Genomic DNA, 23840 nt, shown 5'->3' with positions numbered 1-23840 from the left:
TAAGCTTTTCTATCTGCTGAAGCTGCGTTAAATATGCACTTAAACCTTGAAATGTCAAAGAAATCACATATATAGGTACATATATATGTGCATGTATATGTATGTATATACATATATATGCCAGAATCCAAATTACATGTATATGAATTAATTTAATCTTGTGTAGGGGCTTGTCATTTCTCTCAACCATTCTCACTTTAAAACAAGAAATATGTCAAAATAAAACTTTAATTTTTTTATAGAAAATGAGAGTGTTTCATAATTATGTGAGGGGAAAAAACTTGACAAATTTGTACTTACTATGCAATTTTTCTCTGTATTAAGGGTTGTGAAAAAATACATAGTATAATGTACTAAATGGAGGAATAATATCAGAACAATTCATCACATTTACGTGGACAAATGAGTTCTGATGTTTTGGCTGATGTCATATTGCATATAACCCCATATTTTCATTACATTTTAAGATGTTTGAAGAAACCATCAGTGATTTCTGCTAGTCTAATGTTAAATTTTCCTAATGTCTGACATGTGTCACATGTTTTTAGTACATAGATCTATTTGTGTGGATGATTATAATGGCTCAAAGAAGATTATTTGCCTTTTTTGAGAGGATTGTGTAGAAAAGTCATTTTAAAAGAGTTTGTTTTTATAGTGTGTATACAAATATAAACAATAATTATATTCCTTGGCCTATTAAAGCACAAAGATTTCTAAAACTAAGGCAACATTGTCAACTGCATGAAAATTTGTAGTAAATTTTCATACGTGCCTTAAAAGTAATGAATTTTTATGGTGCTGCGTAGAATTGAGTTTTTAAAAATATTTATATTATAGTCGCTACTAGATGCCATAACCTCCTAGCAGTCAGCCATAGTTCTTCTTTCCCTAGTGTATAAAACTCTTTAATTGGAATTCAAATTATTATCCTTAGGAAAATTGGACTAGTGTAAAAGCTCAAGAGGAATAAATGGATTTAATTAAGATTACTTATTTTTTCTACACATCGGTAATAGTAATTTATGAACTTTTGTTTTTAAGTTATCATTGTATGCTGATATGTATCTCCTAAAGTTAAAATATGATTTATTTTTACTCACTGGAGAACCACTTTATTTGATAATATATAGATCTATAATACATTAAGAATTCTATCAGCAGCAAGTAGCTTTTTCCAACTCTAAGTAGTGATATGGCCTTGGAATTTTGCATTCATCAGAACTTAAATTATTGTCCTAAATCCTTTCAAATGTGTTAGGTAGCTATAAATATTGTTACCAATTCTGAAGAGATACACTGTAAAGAAATCATGAAGTTCTATGGTATACTAACATAAATGGTTTATATTAATTATTAGAGAAGTATCCATTATTTTCAAAATGTTCTAGACTTTCTGAAGAAATGTTTGGAATAACTAAGTTGAGAAACCTTAACCTCTTTGACAATGTTTTCAAATGGGAATATTTGCAAACATTATTTTGCCTCTTTTACCATCTTGCTACTGTTTTTGACTATTAGGAATGCTTCTTTAGAGTTTTGGATGCCTAGCGAAGGAAATGGGAAGGATATTAGAACTAACACTCATTGATTGCTTAATACTGATGAAGGAACATAGTCACTAGTTTATAGAATGGGGTAGACTTAATATGGATCTTCAAAACTGTACACAATAATGTATATGCCGGTTACTCATTTTCCTTTCCTTAGCAATTAAGAATCAGGCTACAGGCCACTACATTTTAAATGGCAAAGGGGAGGAAGCCAAGTCACGAACCTTCATAGATCTTGGTGTGGAGTGGGATTATAACATCGAAGATGACATTGAAACTCTTCACACTGATGGACCCTTACATGATCCCGTTATTGTTTTGGTATGTGTCATTACAGGTTATTATGTAATTGATTTAGTTTATAATTTTATAATTAATTTATCTGAAAACAATTTTACCTTGGATAAATATTTATTTGCTGGTTTGTTATAATTTCTTTCCCTCCACCTCCACTCTTTGTATAACATTATCATTTACATACATTAAAAATTATATCATACATTATTATGATTTTGACTTAACCAGTTGTCTTTTAAAGACAACAAATAGAAAGGTAGATTTTTATATTTAACCAAAAATTTACCATTTCTGATACTCTTTCCTTCCTTGTCAATCTTAACTTTCCATCTGGTATCATTTACCTTCAGTTCAGAGAACTTCTTGTAGCATTTCTCATAGTGTGGGTGTACTAGCAAAAAATTCTTTCAGCTTTCAATTATATGAAAATATTATTTCACCCTCATTTTTAAAGGCTATTTTCTTCACTAGATAAATAATTTGGGGTTGCTGATTTTTTCAATTTTTTTCTTTAAACATTTTAAAGATATCTTTATGTTCTTATAGGGAGTTCGAGGGATTTGGTAGCTAATCAAAGAACAAGACATGGCCACAGGCAGCATTAGCTCCTGAAAGCTTTATTTGGGTGAGGCTATAGCAGATTTGCAAGTAGGAGTACCACCCAAAGAAGCAAAGGACCACAGAACTTAGGGGGAAGAAGGAAAGGAGGCATTTCAGTCAGCTTTGCACCACTGTGAACAAAAGACCCAACAAGAACACTTAAAGGAGGAAAAGTGTATTTTGGCACCGGGTTTCAGGGGTTCAGTCCATGGAGTGGGCTGACTCCATAGCTCTGAGCCCAAGGTGAGGCAGAATTTCATGGCAGAAGAAAGCAGCTCAGGACATGTCATCCACAAGCAGAGAAAGAGCTCTTCTGTTCACCAAGGACAAAATATAAAGCTATTTTCTTCGTCCAGTCACACCCTACCTGTCTACGGTTACTGCCCAATTAATCCATGTCAATAGATTAATCTACTGAGTAGGTTACAACTCTCATAATCTAATCATTTCACCTTTAAATCTTCTTGCATAATCTCACACATGAGCTTTTGGGGGACACCACATATCTAACCTATGACAGGAGGAGAACACAGGGTGTCTACCTCTCTCAGAGATGTCACTGAGCAGCATTGTTGGGAGTCTGTGGGTCACAGAGCTCCTAGGAACAGCACCAGTGGGATTCTTATAGCCATTTATACCTTACCTTATTTATGCCTAGCAAGTATTTCATAGAGGTGCCAAGCAGGTAGGCTCTAAGTCACTAAGACTCTTTGTTTTCTTTTTCTGTATAGCAGTTTGAGTAAGATATACATAGTTTGTGGTGTTCTTTGTAACATTCTTGGGGTTCACTGAGAATCTCATCTTTGTGGGTTGATGTTTTTCACCAAATCTGGCTAAATTTTCCATTATATCTTCAAGTCAGTTGCCGCCACACCATCTTTCTCTTTTCTACTCATGGGACTTACTCACATGCATGTTAAATATATTGAAATTGTTCCAAAAGTCTAAAGCCCCATTGGTTCTTATATAATCTTTTCTCAATATTTTTTCAGATTGGATAATGTGTTGAGATCTATATAAATAAATTCACTATTTCTTATGTGACTGCCAATCTGCCCTTGAGCCTGTCTGGTAAATTTTTAATGTCAGTTTAACATCAGTACATTCCTTTCCCAGGATTTGTTCTCTCTTGCTCTTTTTCTTTTCCCCCATTTCTCTGCTGATATATATTGGCTCATTATGACTAACATATCCTTTAAGTTCTGGATATTCATGTTGTCTGTTTTTCTAGGCTGATTTTTTTTTCTTGTTGATTATGAATCACATTTTCCTGCTTCTTATAATTTGTCTTTCATTTTTCACTGGACATTATGGATGATAAATTGTGAAGTGTTTGGTTGTTTCACTTTGTTCAGTAGGCAGTTAGATCTTTGCAAGATCATCCTCCTAATCCTTTGAGATCTAGTTGTATTTTTCATTAGGACTGGTCTATTTCAATTTAGTCCTTACTTTGTGGGGGGACCTTAATTGAATACCTCAGGTATTGGTAAGGCCCCTTTGAGCTGCTGGGACTCTCCTCCCTGTCTGACCTCTGGTTCTTTGTTCCACTCCCACTTACTGTTAGAGCACATGGCATTTGGCCTTGGGCATGTACAGATCAGCCCTTAGTTAAGGACCTGAGCAGCTTCTAGACCACCCCTCCCTGGGGCCACCCTTCTTCAGGCCCTTCCCTGGAGTTATAAAGTGTGACTCCTCATCCCTGTGCAGAGGTGCAGACTTGGCCCCTGTCAGGAAGCAAGACTAGGCTTATTTCTCTCCTCACAAGAATTGTTGTCCTTTGCCATTGTTATCTATCAGCCCCCCCCCCCCCAAAAAAAAAAGTTTCCTTCTATTTTCCGTGCAGTTTTATAGGTTTTAATATTAGGAAAGCAACTTTATTACTCTCTCATGGATGAATGTAGAAAATACCTATTTGATTTGAAATGCATTGTTTGGAGTCTGAATACAAACACTGATTGGATTCCATGTTTTAAAAAATTATACTAACTAAAATCAAATTTTCCTACTCCATTATAAGTCTTTTTTCCTTTGGGAATTCTTTCCCTTTCAGAATTATTTCCCTTTTTGACTTTCGGGAGTTCTTTATACTCAGCAAGTCCACTGTGAAATATGAGATTTGTAAATATCTTCTTCCAGTCCATTGCTCCTTCTTAGTAGTTTCTTGGTATTTTAGCATTTACCAAAGTCCAATTTATTACTGTTGTTAATTTTTTTTTTTCTTTTAGGCCTTGGTTTTTGGTGCTATAGAAGGATTTTTTGCCTAATACAGCCTCAAAACAATTTCTCCTACTTTTGTTCTTGTGAAATTTTATAGTTTATGGTATTACATTTAACATTTAGGTTTATGAAGCATTTTGAGTTAATTTTGTATGAATTGCTATGTTCTTATTTTTACATATTAATACAAATATAATTTGTCTATCATTGCAAAACAAACTACCCCAAACACAGTTGCTAAATACAAGCAACATTTGTCCCATAGTTTACGAAGCTTGTGTATCTGAAAGCAGCTTACCTGACAAGTCCTGACCCAGAGAATCTCATGAAGTTGTTGGTAGCTGTGACTACAGTCACCTCAAGGGTTGATAGAGTGACAGTGCCTCCAAGCTCAGCCACATGGTCTCTGAAAGGCCTCAGAAGATTGTTCCCAAGCTTTTCTATGTGGTGGCTAGCAGACCTCCATTCCTTTCCAACCCAGCTTCTCCATAGGCTGCTTAAGTGTCCCTATAACATGGTGCTGGCTTCTGCTGAGGCAAATAATGCGCATGACAGAAAAAGTGAGATGTGCAACCAATACGGAAGTCATTTCCAACATAATCTTGGACATATTTTTAGAACCAATAAAAGTCCAATTTGGTAAAAAGACTACCTTTTCGCTATTCAATTTACTTTTCATTTATGTCAAATATTAATTGGCCAAATCTATATGAAATTATTTCTGGACCATCATTCTATTTCATAACTTAGATAATTGCATAGCAAAAATATAAACTAATCAAGATTTCATTTACATTATTTAAAGCTCAAATGATTGATTGGAGACCAGAAGCTCTATTTTGCTGTTATAAAATTACACTCCTTTTCAGCAACATGGAGCCCTGATCCATACTACCATTCAGAATGCCTCAGGGCTCTACCCACTGATCACCATGTGGCCACAGGGGGTAGTAAGCTGTGCCACAGGAACAAGATTTGTAGCCAGAAGTGGGATTGTGGATAACTTGTGCTCTATCATCATGACCTAGTCCTCTCTAGAGAACTGGAAGCCCCAGCTTGGAGCTCTGGATCATGGCTGTCAAAGCTTTAAAAAAATAATTTTGTTTTTAAAGTATAGTACTTGTCTCACATGCACAAGGCCCTAGGTTCAATCCTCAGCACCGAGGGGGAAAAAAAAAGATATCTGGCCACAGTGTGAGAGTTGGGATTTGACTTTTAATGCTGTTTCAAACCAAAGACTAAGGAAAAAAGAAAATGGAACCCAGGTAACCAGAACCTACACCCCAGTGGGTTTATTGGTTTCTGAGACAAAAGCTGTTTTTAAGAGTTCAGTTTAAAATCCCACCTATTTATCCTCTGTATACTTGGTATAACCCTATAAAAGATACAATGAAAATCAATTAAAACATTTTTCTTTCTAAAAATGACTGTTTTGCTGTAAATAAAAATAAAAGGCAAATAACAAACTGAGAAAATGTTTGTGATTCTTATTACAAAAAAAAAAGATTAATACTTCTAGTGCATAGATTGTTCAGAAAAGGAAAAGCTACATGTAACAATAAGAAGAAAACTGATGATCACGCAGTACACAGTAGACAAAATACAAGTGAGTCATAAACTTAGGAGGTTAAACTCCACTAATTGTCAAATAAATAATTAAATGGTCTTTTCCCCCATCAAATTGATTAAGTTGAAGATTATATATAATTCTGAATGAGGGCATTTTCATGTACTGTACCATGGAAGTAACAGTTGTTCTAACTCTTCTGGAAGGCCACCCACCAGTCTCAAAAGAACTATGAAGAATGTATGGAAAAAAAAAAAAAACAAACAGAAATCCCCATAAAGGTGGGGACTATTTCTAATCAATACAAATATTCATTAGTAAGTGAATAGTTAAATAATATATGCTGTTAGGATTAAAAGCTAAGCTGACATTTCAAACCATGCTTTCTGAAAATATCTACTGTCTTGGAAAATACACATAACATATTAAGTAAAATAAGCAGAGCCAGGAAAAGTACTTATGTCTATACTCACACACACACATTGGAATCACCTTGAGGAAATATCCGTAACTTTGATTTTGTTTGGGTCTATAGAATTATGACTGATTTTTGTTTTCTTTATATTTCTCCATAATGCATTTGTTTTCTGGAGGGAACATTATTATCTTTATCATTATAACAAAACAGTTATAAACTTTAAAATGTACTAAGGAAATGGTATTCTTTAAGAAAACCTATAGTTAATTTTATGCAGTTATTTTTATAATAGAACTCTTACTCCTGAGTGTATGCATTTTTAATATTATTATGTTCAGTCTTACACATGTGCATTTTTTCTAAAATAGTGCACATTTGCAGTTGAATTGACAGAAATAAAAACATATTTAAGAAGCTATTAGAAAGTTTTCCAGTTTCAGTAAGAACAATATTCTGAAATATTTGTAAATTTTCACTCAAGGCTTACTCTCAGATGATTTACATATGCATTTCACATGTGTCTTAGATTATACCTCAGGAGAATGATACCCGCTCTAGCCTGACATATAAGTATATCATCCATGAGGACTCTGTACCTACAATCAACAGCAACAACGTCATCCAGGAAGAACTGGATACTTTTGAGTGGGCTCTGAAGAGTTGGTCTCAGTGTTCCAAACCCTGTGGTGGAGGTAACATTTGAACACATTCCTTATATTAAAATGCAATTCACACAAAAGTCAATCCTGCTTCTACTTTGAGGCTTTTCTCTAATTGAGGTTGCAATCGAGAAACAACTAATATAACATCCAAAACGTAAGTACAAAACATTATTCCTAAAAAAATCTCACAATCAGCAGAGGATTCCATCCACCAGTCGTAGAACCTTAAAAGCTACTTGCTCGTCTGTCTAGATCATTATGGCTTCTGTCCCCTGTAGTGGAACTCTTAATCACTCTACTTTTCTGAAACTCCAGAGCTCCCCCAAATTCAGTGTACTCAGGTTATTGCCTTTCCCTCTACTTTAAATTTCTGTATTTATGCATTAAAGAGCTATTAGTAAACTATAATGATACAACTGATTATGCTGTGTATTTGGAACCAGCTGATCTTCTGAATGTTTTTAGTATCAATGCGTGAATACTTGCAATGACCCTATGAGATTGGTGCTGTTTATCGTTTCTATTACACTGATGGTGAAACTGCAGACCAGGGAAGATAAGTAATTTGTCCAAGGTCATAGGATTCAAACCCAGCTTCCCTGGCTTCTGGTATATACTCTTCCTCACTACACCCTGCTGCCTCTCTGCTTCCCCAGAGTAAATCCATGAAGCTGAAGCTATGCTCAGTGTTTATCATTTTCTCCCTTCATCCATTCCTCTCATTCTGAACAACAAAGACTTGAGGATTGAGTTGGCCTAGACAAAATTCTCCTCAACAAGCAGGAGAAGGTGAGGGACTATCACAAAAATAGCAGTGAATAATTGAACATAAAGATAATTTGTTCATAACAGGGAATTCTTGTGCAAATCCTTTATTTTATAATTGAAAATTCAAGAATGTATTTCCAAAGTGTTTCTGGAGGGAGGCATTAAATGTTTTTAGTTACTCATTAAGGATGACATGTAAACATTTACACTGAATAAATGCTTATTTAATTTCCATCCTCCCTCTTGCTGTACACTCAACATTACCCTTCTTACCAGGCCAGATCTGTTCTTCCTCTCCAGGCTTCCATCACGGTTTTGGAAGAGAAGATTGATGCAATGACCTTTTAACTAGTATCTGACTTTGATTTTCTTCTCTTTTTTTATTTCAAGGGAAATTTTCTTAAATGAATGAGTGGAACTATATTATTTGCCTGCCTAAAATCCTACAGTCTTCTCATGTTGCCCTGAAGATACATCATTTAAGTAACCCTTTCCAAAAATGAATAACCTGAATCTCATCATTGAGAGACAATAAAACCCAAATTGTGGGACATTTCTTAAAACTCTTGTCTTACACATTTCAAAAATATTAGATGCCATGAAAAACAAAAAGGGATTCAGAAACTATTTCTGATTGATGGAGGTTAAAAAGACATGTCAGTTTCCTTGATGAGAAACAACATCATTGTAAAGAACATTATAAGGACAATTGACAGATTTTCACTATGGTCTGCATATTAGATAATTGTGTGTTGAATTTTCTGATTTTTAAAAATTATATTGTTGATATGGAAGAGAATGCCCTTGTAACAAAATGTGACCTGATATTTAGGAGTGAATAATCAAAATGTCTTTAACTTATTCTCAAATAGTACAGGAAAAAATTTACCTATACAGTAAATTCTGTATAGTGATATATGGAAAATGTGATGACATGGTAACAAAATATTAATCTAGATGCAAAGCATACAGATTTCATATCATTTTTTGTAAGTTTAAAAGTTTTGAAAATTTCATGATTTTTTTTAAACAAATGGAGACCTCCATCATTTATTCTCTATGATTTTCAGGATAAATTCCATACATTTGTTTGGTGCTCAAGGCATCCAAGTTCTAATCCTTCCTCAACTCCTTCCTTTTCAGACATGACATGTCAGCCATGTGAAGCACCTGCTTTTCTATTTGTGCTTCATTTCCTTTCACCCCACAAAATTGGAAGATCAAGATTAAGCACAAAAAAGTGCTGAGCTTGCATGCTTCCCCTGCCCCTCCTCCAGCTGAACTAGAGGCCTTTCCCTCCGTGTCCTTTTGGCGCCCCCTGCAGAAAGTTATGCACATAGCTCCATAAAAGCCTGTACTACTAGGTGCTGATGATGGAAATGCTTTTCATAGAGGTCTCTCATACTAGACTGTGCTTATTCAATCTTAGTTCTCTAGCCAGTGCACAGTCGCTATTTCATAATTCATCATACTTATTAAATGTAGGCTCTGAAATAAACATTTTTCACTTTAAGTTTATTTTAAGTGAAAGTGATAGAATCACTAACACCTAGTGCAGTGCCTTACTGTATGCACTCCGATATTTATTAAATGAGTAAATGTACAAATGAATTAATATATAATAGCATGAATACATGATTAAAGTCAAAGAAGCTTATTTTCTTTTCCAGGTTTCCAGTACACTAAATACGGATGCCGTAGGAAAAGCGATAATAAGATGGTTCATCGTAGCTTCTGTGAGGTCAATAAAAAGCCAAAACCTATTAGACGAATGTGCAATATTCAAGAGTGTACACATCCGCTGTAAGTATTTACTTTGACCATCATATCCTGAGGTCAAAATAAGGGCTTAAATGTCTTTAGCATTTTTTAATTTTAAATTTGTTTTTAATCAAAACTTTATATGTACCTGGTTTAAATAATCGAGTCATTAAATAGGAATTGTTTATAAAGCTGTGGTTCCCTACCTTTCTTTATATCCTTGTTCTTAAAACATAACCACTTTCAGGCTTTATGTTTCTTTTGCTATTTGGTAATTACTTGTTTCAATCTCTTTAAGAAGAATATTTTTGTTTCCATCACTTGCCTTTGGAGGGGGCAGGGTTCCATATTATGTATTGAATTTCTACTATGGAATATGAGGATTTAATTTTTTTTTACCACACTTACTCCTTCCTCAGTACTTCCAATGTTGACATATCTTTTAATGAGATTAATATCCAGAGCTTAGATTCCTTTAACATCCCTCTCTTCTACCAGGTCACGTAGTATACTAATTGTTTCCTTTCTTGTATAACTGTTTAATCCAGAGTAAATGAAGATTTTGATTCTTATATTTGGTTTTCTACTACTTTTCATGAATCCCCTCTAAATGCTAAACACTCAAGTATACTGGAACTTTCCTCTTAATAGAGACAGATGAACTCTGTGTCTTGCGTCCACCTAGACTTCCACCAGGCTTTCATCATGGTGATTTCCGCTGTCCCTCTCTTCCACAAGAGCTCCTGTTTCCTGCCTTAGTTGTTTTCTCATCTCTTGGTTCATACAGTCATTCTAGTAGATTCTTTCTGGAGTTTCAGGGACAAAACAAATACAAAGTAAAACGTCTTATATAAACACTAAGTTCTTAGATACCCTAGAAAAGTATATAAGAGGTTGAAGTATAAGATTATAAAAGATGTCTTTCTTCTACTCTCACCCTTGATCACTTGGAGTCACATGCATATTTATATAGTTCTAGACTGTATTTTCTCTGGAACACATCATTCTCTTATCTGCTGGACTCCAGTGTTGCTCTTGAAAAATTAGTGGTAATCCTGATTCTCAATTCTGTCTTTGTGGCCTGTATTTGTCTTTCAAAGCTCATAGGATTTTTTCTCTCTCATTGTGCTGTGTACTTGTAGACTTTTTCATTGACAAATAATGATCTTGTATATTTATTGGGGTATAGTATATTTTGTTATGGAATGATAAAATCTTGCTAATTATTTTCAAATTACATCCTTTTTATGTGTGAGTGGTGTGAACATTTTATAATCTGCTCTTAACAATTTTGTAATATACATTATATTAACTATAGTCAGGATTTGGTGCAGTACACTTTAGGTAGTCTTGCTAACTAAAACTTTGTTTCCTTTGACCAAGGTCTTCCCAATTCCTTCTGTTCCCACCCTGCATCCATCCATCCCCTGGTAGTCAGCATACTAGACTTTACTTCTGTGAGTTCTACTTGTTTAGACTACACATATAAGTGAGATCATGCAGCCTTAGTTTTTGTGTGCCTGGCGCATTTTACTTGCCCTCCAGCTTCTTCCAGGCTGTTGCAAATGACAGCTGTAGATCTTTGAAAACATAAAACCAATGTCTTTCATCTCTAGGAGATTTTCTTTGAAAAATTTTGTTTATGTTCTTTCTTTCTGGGACATTTGCTATTATAACTGTGCATCAATTATCTCTTTCTCAAGATGTTTGATTATTTCATATATTTGATCACTTTTGGAAATATTATTTCCTTTTTCATCCTTTGAGTCCCCCCCTTCATTGGATTTATCAGTGAATATGTTAATTGAGGCATACTATTTATTTGTTCTTTCCAAAGTTATTTTCCCTCTTCCTTTTTTTTTCTTGCCATAGATATGGAGTAGCAAAATATAACCAGGCAGTTTAAGACTGCCCTAGTCTCTCAAACTGATAGTGGAATGTATTATAATAACTAGACTAGAGAATATCTACTCATTTTTTGAAGACTGTACTAGTCACTTATTTTAAAGACAAAGATTATATAAGAAGTGTATTTTTGAAAGCCATCTTTATGTCTGAACTTAATAGGGTAACCTTAAAATGTGTTTCAGAAGCCCTCAAGGGATCATTATTTAGGAGATTTCAGAGTCACCAAGAGGACACACTTGTGATTGCCAGGTGAAATCAGTAGTGACAACCTAGTAGTGACATTCAGGACTCAGTAATGATATATAACAGAACGGTCCAGTATATTGTAACCACAACTGATTTGGATACTGCTTGGAGCACTGACATGGACACAATAATTTGGGAATGTTCCACAGGAAATCCTTTTGAGAATGTCTCTTTGGAAACATTTCTGTCAGGTGCATTCATGGGAGCAGTCTCTGCCCAGCCCTGGCTGCACACTGCCTTTACCTTTCTGTCAAACCCCATGAAGTTCAATAAGAAGATCTGAATTATCCCAACAGGATAGACGAGTCCTTCATGGCAACAACTGTTGAAATACAACAATCATTTCAGTGAGAATATTGAAACATGAGTAAAGGATAGATTTCATGCAAGCAGCAACAGTTAAGTTGATTTTCTTGGCAAGCATTAGGTGGATTCCTTTTTTTTTTCCTTTTCACTTTCAGATATTACACAACCATTAGGCAATATGGCTAAAAATGTCTTGGTGCTATTTTTAAAACCACCTTCATGCTTGAACTTAACAGGGTAAACTTAACATGAGTTTCAAGAACCCTCTGTAGATCATTCTTTAGGAAACAGTTTCAGAGTCACTGAGAGTCAGAAAAATATAATAGGAGATTAAAAAGGCAAGTGCTGGACCTGTTGTTAGGGAGTTGACATCACTTCCTGACTGTACTGTACCCTGCTAGGTTGCCAGTTGCACAGGGAGCAGAAAAATCTGGGCTTTGCATTTTGGGAATAAAGCACATACCATCCATCCCAGTGACGGTGTTTAATCTTAACCCCCTATAGCTGGATAGCTGAGGAGTGGGAACACTGCACCAAAACCTGTGGCAGTTCCGGCTACCAGCTTCGCACGGTGCGCTGCCTTCAGCCACTCCATGATGGCACCAACCGCTCTGTACACAGCAAGTACTGCGTGGGTGACCGTCCTGAGAGCCGCCGGCCCTGTAATAGAGTACCCTGTCCAGCCCAGTGGAAAACAGGGCCCTGGAATGAGGTGGGTGTGTGAGTTCTGTGTGCGTCAACATATGCAACATATTTTGGCTTAAACATCAGATGGGCTTGTGTGAACGGAGAAACTGGCATATTTTGTAATCACCTGGAGGTGCTAGGAAAAAATTTAAAACAATATTTGCAGTTTAGTTGTTAGGGGCAAACCACATTTGAATGTTTTGTGACCTGGAGGTTTCTAAAAGCTAATTGGTCTTCTAAGATCTTTGCTGGTGTCCTTATTCCTACATGATAAATTCTAAACCCCTAACACACGATGTAGAGCCCTGCTCCATTTGGCAACACTCCATCTCCTCTTATTCTCTCTTCATTCCAGATCTCTGTCTCCATTTGAGTAAACATTTCACTATTCCAATCAGACCCTGCTTGTTCCAGCCTCCTACCTTCCATCTGGCTTGCTTTCCCTCTTCATCAAGGCTCAAAGCCACAATCCAGACTCCTGCCTTCCTGGAGATGCTCTTCTGCCAGTACCTCCTCTGCATTCAAAAATCCTTCAGCTTTCCTTTAGCATGTGGTTAGATGTGGTCCATTGTGACTCCTGCCTCTGAGTCTATGCTTGCCTGTAGTCCACACATTTCTCAAAAACATTGTGCTTTGCTTCCCCAGGACCCAGTTGGTGCCCCGGGGTAGGATTGTTTGGGGACTGGCTAACTCATGGCTGCATTGCTTGTGCTACCACCTGTGTTTGTTATTTCTAAAGACTGAAGGAATCATGGGGACATAGGAAGAGAGTTTATAGGAAGAAAGGGCGTCCAAAAGCAGGTAGAGAGCAAGGAAGAAGTGGAGACCAGGAACAGGCAAATGAAAGTCACCCACACAGAACCATAACTTATGCCCCATTCCTCCTCCGAGACCCCAAACCTTATAAGGTTCTCCTCCATAGTTTCTATCTAGATCAGTAGTATGGAAATTTCTGGACTTATTTTCAGAAAAGTGAGCCCCCTTCATTAGAGAAATGAATACATGGGAATGACATGAGAGTAGTTCCTAAGAGGGTGAATTGACCAAGATAGCTTGTCAGTAAATTCTGCCATCTGTGTAAAAGATGAAATAGGGCACTCCACACCATGCCTGGCTCCCTGGAAAGCAGAATCAGTGATCATCATCATCAGGGGCTTCTTCCCTATGGAATGCTTACATACAGGCACTTTGCCTCTGCTTTGGGCACACTGCCTCCTTGGCCTTTAGATCTATAAAGATCCTCTGAGCCCAGCTTTCTAGATGATGAAACTGAGGCTCTTAAGAAAAAGCAATGTGCTCAGGCTGGTAACTGCTGCAGCCAAGGTATAAACCCAGGATTGTCTGTTTTCAGAGTCTCTACACAGCACCACCTCTGTAGAGAAAGAACTCCAGAGCTGAGGGGTCTGCACGTGGGTGCCTGTGAGCACTTGCATGTCCAGGCTTGGTGGAATAAATCTCTATAGTTACTGCCTTTGTTTCTGTAGTGTTCAGTGACCTGCGGTGAAGGAACAGAGGTGAGGCAGGTCCTGTGCAGGGCTGGAGACCACTGCGACGGTGAAAAGCCGGAGTCCGTCAGAGCCTGTCAGCTGCCTCCCTGTAATGGTAGGTGTGATACTAATTGATTTCACTGCTCTGATAACGTTTCTGAATCGCAAAGAGCAGAATTTCTTTTCAGGATAAGCTCTAGAATTTATATTTGCTTATCAAGAAATAACCAAGGGAAAACATCCTTAAAATATTAGTCTAAGAATTATTTAGGATGGGGGGGGGGACTGCTTATTTTCCATTATGTTCTTTAATTTCACATCATTGAAAAAGGTTAATTTAACATTGAACCAGGTTTTGATATATATTACTAACATTATTTAATGTTTAAGCATGAAGATAGTAACTGTTACTCAACCCGATAGCCATTTCCAATAACTGTCCATTAATATACAGAGTGATTTCAAGATAGACATTTACCTGATCTACCAACACTGTATTGCAAAATCGGACCTCGTTTTATTTAACTTATTTGCAATTTTAAAACAAAAATGTATTGGATAGTTTCCATCTGTATGAGACTCTCTCCTTCCACCTCCTTTTCTTCTCTGTTTACAACTTCTTTCCCTCCTTGATTTCTTGGTGCCTGTCTTGCTCTCTATCTCAGACATAATGTCTGTGTGCCACTCACTTTCTCTTTGTCTACCATCATACATGCTTTTTAGGGTGGATGGGTATAAACCCTCTTCTTGTTCTCTCTATCCCTCCTAGTCTCCCTAACTTCACCTTTCCCTCTCCCTTGTCTCCCCTTGCTGTCTTGGACCATTAAAGCTGCTATAATAAAATACCTCAGACCAGGTAATGTCTAAGTAAGAAAATTTATAACTCATAGTTCTGGAGACTGGAAAGTCTAGTATCAAAGCACCTGAACATTTGTGTCTGGTAAGGGCTTCATAGATGGTGCTTTGTCCTCACATGAGGATGGGGAGGAACCCTGGAGCCTTTTATAAAGGCATTAATCCCATAAAGAGCTCCATATTTGTGACCTAGTCACCTCCTAAAAGCCCCACCTTTCCATACTGCCACCTTTAGAGTCATGTTGCAACACATGAACCTTGAAGGGACACACTGCCTTCTTCCTCTCAGCTCCCTTGTCACGACTCCTCCATCTCTTCTACTCCAGGTCTCCTTTCTTCCTATCCCCTCCACGGTTCTGTTCTCTTCTCACTGTCTCGCACTTTCTCTCCTTCCCTGCTCATCCTCCTGCACCACAACCTTCCTCTTAAGAACAGTTCTCCTACATCCATGCCTGATAAATAACTACGGCAGCCACTGCTTTGAAACACTGGTGAGTCTCAGGACTAAACAAGTCGCTTTTCCTGCAGCCTACAACTCCTTAAGGAAGCCCGGAGGTGAATCTCAACATCTGCTATGCTATTTTTTTAATCCAAGAAAAGCAGCCAGGTCTATTTTATCGAATATTTTATGTTTTAAAAATTTCAACTTTCATGTCTTTAAGCCTTAAACATAATTTTAAATTTTTCACTTGAAATGGCAAGAACAAGTATGACCACGAGGGGGAGACATAGGACTTAACATTTGATCACTTTGGAAAGGGGGAATGCTCTTTGCTTTGACTTGGGTTTTGAGCTTTCAGTTTACTGTCATTATATTTTGTCCTTATATAGCTACTGCTGTCAAGAGGCTGCATACTTTGTAAGCTTTATTGGTCACGATAGTTGATAGAACTGTGTCCAAGTGCCAATAAGATTATGCTTGATTCTCCTTCATACAGAAGAAAATGTCTTTACTGTAAAACCTAGGTGCAAAGGAGATAGCATAACTAGATTAGTGGTTCCACGGTTCTTTCAGCTGCTCTTTTGCTCTGGCCTAAAGACCAATTCTGGTTTATGCCAAATATGTAGTAATCCCCCTCAGAGTCTTAAGCTACTCTTAGGAGAAAAATGGCCTTTTGTGACCAGGTCTGAAGCCCTTCCCATCTATGCCCAAATTACCATAAAGTTAATGTGTTCCTTTATAGCCCTCCCTTTACCTCTTCCCCCAAGGAGCACATTCTGGCTCTGATGGATCTCTGCAGTGCCATGGTGCTCATACTTATGGATTCTCACATGGGGTCCTTCTCTAACACAGGACAGGTCATACCTCCAAGGTAAGCCTTCAAACAGAGGAGATGGGTTAATTGCCAAAGGAAAGAGAATACAGGTCTTTCAATTAAGGTCTCTTGAACATACTGGAGGAGATTTCCTTATTTTAAGATGCAGGCATAGAAAAAGTAATTCACAAATGATGAGGAATTGATATTTAAGTGAAATCAATTAATGTAATCCTCAGGCTTTCCCATTGTACATAGATTATGGCCTCAGATAATATGAAGAATTCAGACACATAGTATATATTAGGCCTGCGAATGTCAAGGCCATGCATCATCCCACAATTGGGGCCTTTGTTTTTTCTTTTCAGTGTCTCTGGCAAGTAGCAGAAATATGCTATTTCCCAACACATTGTTATTTTTTATTATCATTAATTTATTTATCTATTTTAATTAGGTATATATGATAGCAGAATGCATTTTGATTCACTACACACAGTTGTAGCACAACTTTTCATTTTTCTGGTTGTACAGCATATAGCATCGCACCCTATGTGCAGTCATACATGTTCCTAGGTTAATGATGTCCATCTCATTCCACCATCTTTCCTAATTCCATGCCCCTTTCCATCCCTCCCTCCCCTTTGCCCAATCAAAGTTCATCCATTTTTCCCTTGCCCCTCCATTATGGATCAGTGTCCACTTATCAGAGAGAACATTTGACCTTCAGTTTTTTGGGGGATTGGCTTACTTCATTTAGCATGATACTCTCCAACTCCATCCATTTACCTGCAAATGCCATAATTTTATTCTCTTTTAATGCTGAGTAATATTTCATTGTGTATATATGCCACAGTTTCTTTATCCATTCATCTATTGAAGGGCATCTAGGTTGGTTCTACAGTTTAGCTATTGTAAATTGAGCTGCTGTAAACATTGATGTGGCTGTGTTAGTACAGCTTGCTGGTTTTAAGTCCTTTGTGTATAGACCAAGGAGTGGGATCAAATGGTAGTTCCATTCCAAGTTTTCTATAACGGAATATTCTTCATTAGTACCAGACACTGTTTGACCTACTGAATAAACTTATGAGAAAATTGACAAATTTTACCCAAATTTGTGCTTTCCAATAAGAATCTGAAAAAATTCAATGGCAAACATAAGACGATGGCATTCGAGATGGATAATATTCTTTTTATCAAAATGGTATTTTCATTTTTCTTTTGGTATTACATTCTCTTAAGAATTACTTTATTCCAAAAAATCTCTAGTGTTTGATTTTAATGTAGAGGGTACCCTATTAGAAAGCCAGAAATACAGTCTAATAAATTTTCATAACAACAGATGCCCCTTTTTATCCTAAGATATACTTGGAAGAAAAGAAAAAACTATCCTCAGTGGTCTGTTAGATTTTAAAAAGTTGAAGATCCCAATCCTTTGTAGATAATGTAGATAAGACTGCCGATTTCTTGATATAAAGAGAACAACTAAGAACAGAACAGGAAGGAAGAACATGAGGAAAAGACTACAGTAAACAAAGACGAATGGGGGGAGAGAAACGGAGAGAGAAGGGAAAGCACATGGAAATAGTAGGAGACCTTCAACGATACATAGAATTATAAGAGGTTATGAGGGGCAAGGGGGAGGGAAAAAAAGGGAGAGAATTGAACAACAGCAGGGGAGGGAGAGAGGGAAGATGGGAGGGGAGGGGAGGGGGGATAGTAGGGGATAGGAAAGGTAGCAGAATACAACAGTCACTAATATGGCATTATGTAAAAATGTGAATATGTAACAGATGTGATTCTGCAATCTGTATTTGGGGTGAAAATGGGAGTTCAAAACACAATTTGAGTCAAATTTATGAAAGATGATATATCATGAGCTATGTAATGCTTTACATAATCAATAAAAAAAAAGAAAACAAAAAAGACTGCCGATTTCAGCAAATTCATCCTAATGTTCATATTTTTAATGCAGAGGCTCATGTGACAGCTCCCATTGATGTCAGATTTTTTTTTCTTTTTTTTATTGATTATTTAAAGCATTACATAGCTCATGATATATCATCTTTCATACATTTGACTCAAATTGTGTTTTGAACTCCCATTTTATAATTATGAACAATTTTAATTTTGTCTCTCCTTTTATGTTTAGAGATGCATATTGTTTTTTCTTTTCTTTTTGCAGATGAGCCATGTCTGGGAGACAAGTCCATATTCTGTCAGATGGAAGTGCTGGCACGATACTGCTCCATCCCAGGTTATAACAAGCTCTGTTGCGAGTCATGTAGCAAGCGCAGCAGTACCTCTCCACCACCATACCTTCTAGAAACTGCTGAAGCTCATGATGATGCAGTCTTCAGTCCCAGTGATCTCCCTGGATCTCTAGTGATGCCTACACCTTTCATCCCTTACTATCCAGAGACTCCTGCTGAGAAAAAGTCTTTAAGTAGCATCTCTGCAGTGGGGAGTCCAAATGCATATGCTGCTTTCAGGCTGAACAGTGAAACTGATGGTGCTAACTTACCCCAAAGGAGAGCTCAGCAAACCAGAAGTAAGACACTGAGCCTGGTCTCAATACCGCCCTCCTCACCCACCAAGAGTGGCCACCTCCATTCTGCTTCACAGAGGGCGGCCGCTTCCTTCCTGGCAGTCAGTGATTCAATAGGTGCCTCTTCTCAGGCAAGAACCTCAAAGAAAGATGAAAAGATTATTAACAAGAGACGTCTGATAAGATCATCCACCTTAGAAAGATGAAAAAGTGAAATTTTAAGGGTAGAAATCAGAGGGAAACCTGGACAACCTCCCTCTCCACATGGTGCATACAACTTAGTGAAAATCTCCATAGCTCGCCAATTCATTTTATCCATAAGTGAAAGAACAAAAAGTGCTGGTTCACTTTTCTAGTTGCTTTCATCCTCCTCCTGTTCTGCATTGACTCATTTACCAGAATTCGTTGGAAGAAAGCACCAAAGATTACCAACGGGGAAAATAGGTTGCTATGTGTGTTGGTCACTCTCTAATGAAGAAAAGGGACTGGAATCAATTGTGCATATCAGCTGGATTTTTGTTTTAAAAAGTTACAGTAAACATTTTAAAAAGAGATGCCAACAGTTTACACTTCAAGAAATTTTGGAAATGGAGCAGAGAATTCATAGACTTGTATTCCTATTTATCTATATTAGAAATATTGTATGAGCAAATTTGCAGCTGTTGTGTAAATACTGTATATTGCAGAAATCAGTATTATTTTAAGAGATGTTCTCAAATGATTGTTTACTATCTTACATTTCTGGATGTTCTAGGTGCCTGTCATAGAGTATTGCCTTATTTTACATTCCATAGATTGATTTTCAAGGCAGAATGTTGAGAAGTTAGAATCATAGCTACCGACAATACAAGAGGTTTTGTTGTATGACTTTTGTTGAATCAATAATGTGATACCTAAATTATAGAAAAAGAAAAAAAAAACAGAAGCTTCAGACTTGTAAATCTTGCTTTACCTATTGCCTTCCATCCTGTAATTAAAAGGAATTAGGAGTGGTGTCAGAGTACACTTTTGGTCACAGAGAACAGTGAATGAGCAAGATAAAGCCAAAACCCTCTTGCCAGGACCTCTGTAAGCACCATTGAGGTGTCCTGTGTTCTTATGTTGTTTAATTTTCTAGTGTTGATATACAAACAGTTATACTTGATGTACTATATTAATCACAAAGAAAAAAGGTTCTGGAAAGATTTGTGTGTTGGTAGCTGAGAAAATACCATCAAACTTGAATTGATCCTCAAGGATAGTTGCTTTGGAAGGTTCAGGAAAGCATTTGTCAATGGTTAAGATATTTATTTTCTGCATGGTTCATATCCAAATGTTCACAACCACAATGCATCTGACTGCAATAATGTGCTAGTAATTTATGTCAGTGATCACCTTGCTCACAGCAAAGCCAGAAATGCTCTCTCCAGGGAGTAGATGTAAAGTACTTGTATATAGAATTCAGAACCGAAGATATTTATTAAAAGTTGATTTGTTTTCTTGATAGTATTTTTATGTACTAAATATTTACGCTAATATCAATGATATTTCGTAAACTAGAGAGATAATTAGCATGCATTTGTTTTGTGCATAGAAAAGAAATTTAAGCAAACTACCATAGCCAATGCAAAAAGCTAAAACTGAACAAATTTGATGTAAAAATTTTGCATTTTTAAAATAGTTCATATAGAGCTGATGACTTATTCCCGTTCAAAGAAATAGTGAATTAGTTACTTCAGGAATGTATTCTCAGCATAATGTTTTTGAGGTCAGTACATCAACTGCCTAAAATCACATTATGCAAATTAAAATACAGATATGCTAACCTCTCAAAGCACAGAATGTGCAAAGACTTCTGCATTTTAACTGTTGTGTAAAATAACAGCCGAAGCCATTGACTCTATACCTCTAAAGAATCGCTGCTACTTTGTGCAAGAATTTTAAAGGAGAGTTCCAGACAGATAGTAAAATAATCCCCTGGCCTTAAATAGAAATCATTTTTTATTTTCCCTAAAAGTTTCCCCGGAATGAAATTCTCTCTAGTTTACTTGCGTGTGCATACGTCTTGTCCACAGGGAATATACAGATGGTCACACACATACACCTCTCATAAAGATGTACATATTCATTATACTTCTGAGCTTCCTTTTCTACTAAGCTAAAAATTCCTTTTTATTAAAGTGTACACTACTGATGCTGTTTGTTGTATTGGGAACACACATAGCAATAAAAAAAAAATGTCAACACAGATCTGGCTTTTTCTAGATTTTATCATCAGATTCACCCCATGGTCCTGGACTAGTATCTTTCTACAAGTGAATGGGCTTAAATTAAATGACAATGACTCCTATTTTCACATTAGGGTGTATCATTTTTAAAAAAGAGAGAATAATAGATTGTGGGCTGTGGCATTCAGCTAAGATCTGTCCCACCATACTACAGAGAGGGAAAAAGAAGATGGTAAGAATGCTAGTGTTTATGAGAGGGAAAGGGGGTCTCCTGTCTTTGAAAATGTGCAATCTTGTAGTGATTTTTAAATAAAAGCCACCCACCAGCTTTGAATCCTGATTACCTGAGGATTGGTGGGAACAGTCCTCTCAAGATTCAGGACTATGGGGAGGAAGGGAACATACCAGAGGATGACCTCTGATTATGTAACAGGAGACACTGTGTTCAAATGGGTAACCACCACATTACAAAGTAGACAGACTCAGATCTGGTCCTTATCTAACACTTCATACCTGAATGGCCTTGGGTAGCCTGCTTTAGGCTCCTTATCTGTATAAGGAGACAGAACTGTCAATATCACTGCTTGATTGTCAAGAGAAATGAGATAAGCTGTTAACACAGGGCCTAACACATAATGGCTCATAATAGAAGAATGTCCTTGTCCTCATAGTCTTCATCATTATCTTCTCTAGATCTAGGTTCAACAGCCAGTGTGAATCACTGCAGCTAAGTCTCATTAAGAATGGAAAATGTATAGTTTTGAGAATTTAAAACTACTCAGCTTTAAAAATTGATAGAATGAACTCACTAAAAACCATCTCTAAATGTTGATGCTGAAGAATTTTAGCTAATCGTTGCCACTTTCCCTTTGCGAACAAAAAAGAATCAAATTAAGGGGCTCACTGTTAACTGCATATTCCTGCAAAGATAGTCAATGGTGCAATAATGTTCCAAATTATTAGCAAGCAAAGTGTGTTTCTCATTTTTACATTTATATATTTTTTTAAAAAGCCACTTAAATATGATGAAAGAAAAAAAAATCAAATGAAAACATAAGTCAAAAGAAATGTTAAAACAGGACTGTTAAAACTGCTTAAAATGAATAAAATATGAAAAACACCTTGGGGTTAGGCATCTACCATGACAATACCTAATAGAAACATTTGCTTGGTGCTCAGATACTTTTGATAAATTCACCCCCCAGAGCCAGAAACAAAATTTTAAAAGTCACTAAAATATTGTCGACCAAAAATAGAAAGCATAATTTAGTAAAATGAGTGTGAAACATGAATTATATAAAGAAACAAACATGCTGTAAATTTCTGCAAATCATCTTGCAGAATACTTCTTAGGCTTTCCACATCCTGGTGGACATAGGTGTGGGGAAAAAAAAATTCCCCATGGCTACCCTAAGGATGCTGCATTAAAAATATCTATTTGAAATGTTGCTATTTTCCAGCCAATTCATAGTTTCAAACAAATAATTGATCTTTCTAATTATTTTTTACCCATTTGATTGTTAGCAATTCACCTGGGACTGATTTTGGTTTGTTTAATCTACCAAAACTTCCTAAGTATTCTGTTAAGGGAAGAGGATGATTTTTCACAGCCAACTATTATTCTTAATGTTGCTATCCTGTCCTGCAGGATCAACTCCAGAAGTTTAAACCAAGTAACAAAGCTATTGTGTAATCTGTCATTACTAGAGTGACATATCCATAAGAAGGACAATTCTTTCAAGATCCTCATCTTGAAGATTTACATGATGCTCACATAGTAGTTCAAGGGGGAAAACAAACTTCTTCGTGATGGAGAATATAATCACAGTAGGTCTGATTTCTACTTTGATGACAAAGTGATAAGTTCTGAAATTCACAAGACTTTAGGGTGCCCTGATCAAGAGTGTGAGTGCTAAAGTCTGACAGCTGGGCTTACATCCTGATTTGCAGTCAACTCATGATTTGACTGTTTTTTGTTGTTGTTGTTTGTTTTTTGTTTTCTTTCACATGCCCAAACAAACATATTCCTTTATCTGTAAAAGGATGGTAATGGTATGCATTTCATGGGCTGTTAGGCAAAAACTTCTATAATCCAGGAAAAGCAGCAAATACAATTCCTGCAGACATTGCATGTTCAATATAGGTTTGTAATTGTTTTTCCCAGAAAATCTGTGTTTAAAGATATATATCATTTTACAGATAATCAACAGACCTCAAAAAATTGAATTCAATCATTTAAAACCAAAACTACAATCTTCACATAGTCCCATCTGCCCAAAAGTGTCCCTTGTATCCAAAAGAATGTGGAACACAAGGATGCAGAGATTTGTATGAACAATAACATATAACAGTTATTACATGACCTGGTAGATGACTCCAAAAATCAAGGCAACTGTCTTTCTGTGGTATATTATACACCACATGATAATGTCCACAGACTTGCTGCCACTAAACCCTCTTTCAGCAAGTAACATACTTTCTCTGAGGTCCAGAGAAGGGACTC

General features: G+C 36.6%; 1 protein-coding gene across 2 annotated transcripts in view; it reads left to right on the top strand.

Annotated features, from left to right (window-relative positions):
• Positions 1–19664, top strand: part of ADAMTS3 (ADAM metallopeptidase with thrombospondin type 1 motif 3) — a gene marked incomplete at its 5' end in the record, with an annotated part of 250102 nt that extends 230438 nt beyond the window's left edge. For both annotated transcript variants that reach the window (XM_081304703.1, XM_081304702.1), the window contains 6 exons: positions 1708–1871; positions 7176–7341; positions 9750–9882; positions 12805–13012; positions 14472–14589; positions 18768–19664. In XM_081304703.1, coding sequence (XP_081160829.1) covers positions 1708–1871; positions 7176–7341; positions 9750–9882; positions 12805–13012; positions 14472–14589; positions 18768–19336 — 1358 coding nt within the window. In that variant the 3' untranslated portion in view covers positions 19337–19664. The remainder of the gene's footprint in view (positions 1–1707; positions 1872–7175; positions 7342–9749; positions 9883–12804; positions 13013–14471; positions 14590–18767) is intronic.
• Positions 19665–23840: the final 4176 nt, after the last annotated feature.

This window comes from Spermophilus citellus (genome assembly GCF_964194105.1).
Source record: "Spermophilus citellus genome assembly, chromosome: 8".
Classification (NCBI taxonomy): Eukaryota; Metazoa; Chordata; class Mammalia; order Rodentia; family Sciuridae; genus Spermophilus; species Spermophilus citellus.
Note: the sequence above shows the minus strand (reverse complement) of the source record. Positions and strands in the feature narration are given on the sequence as shown.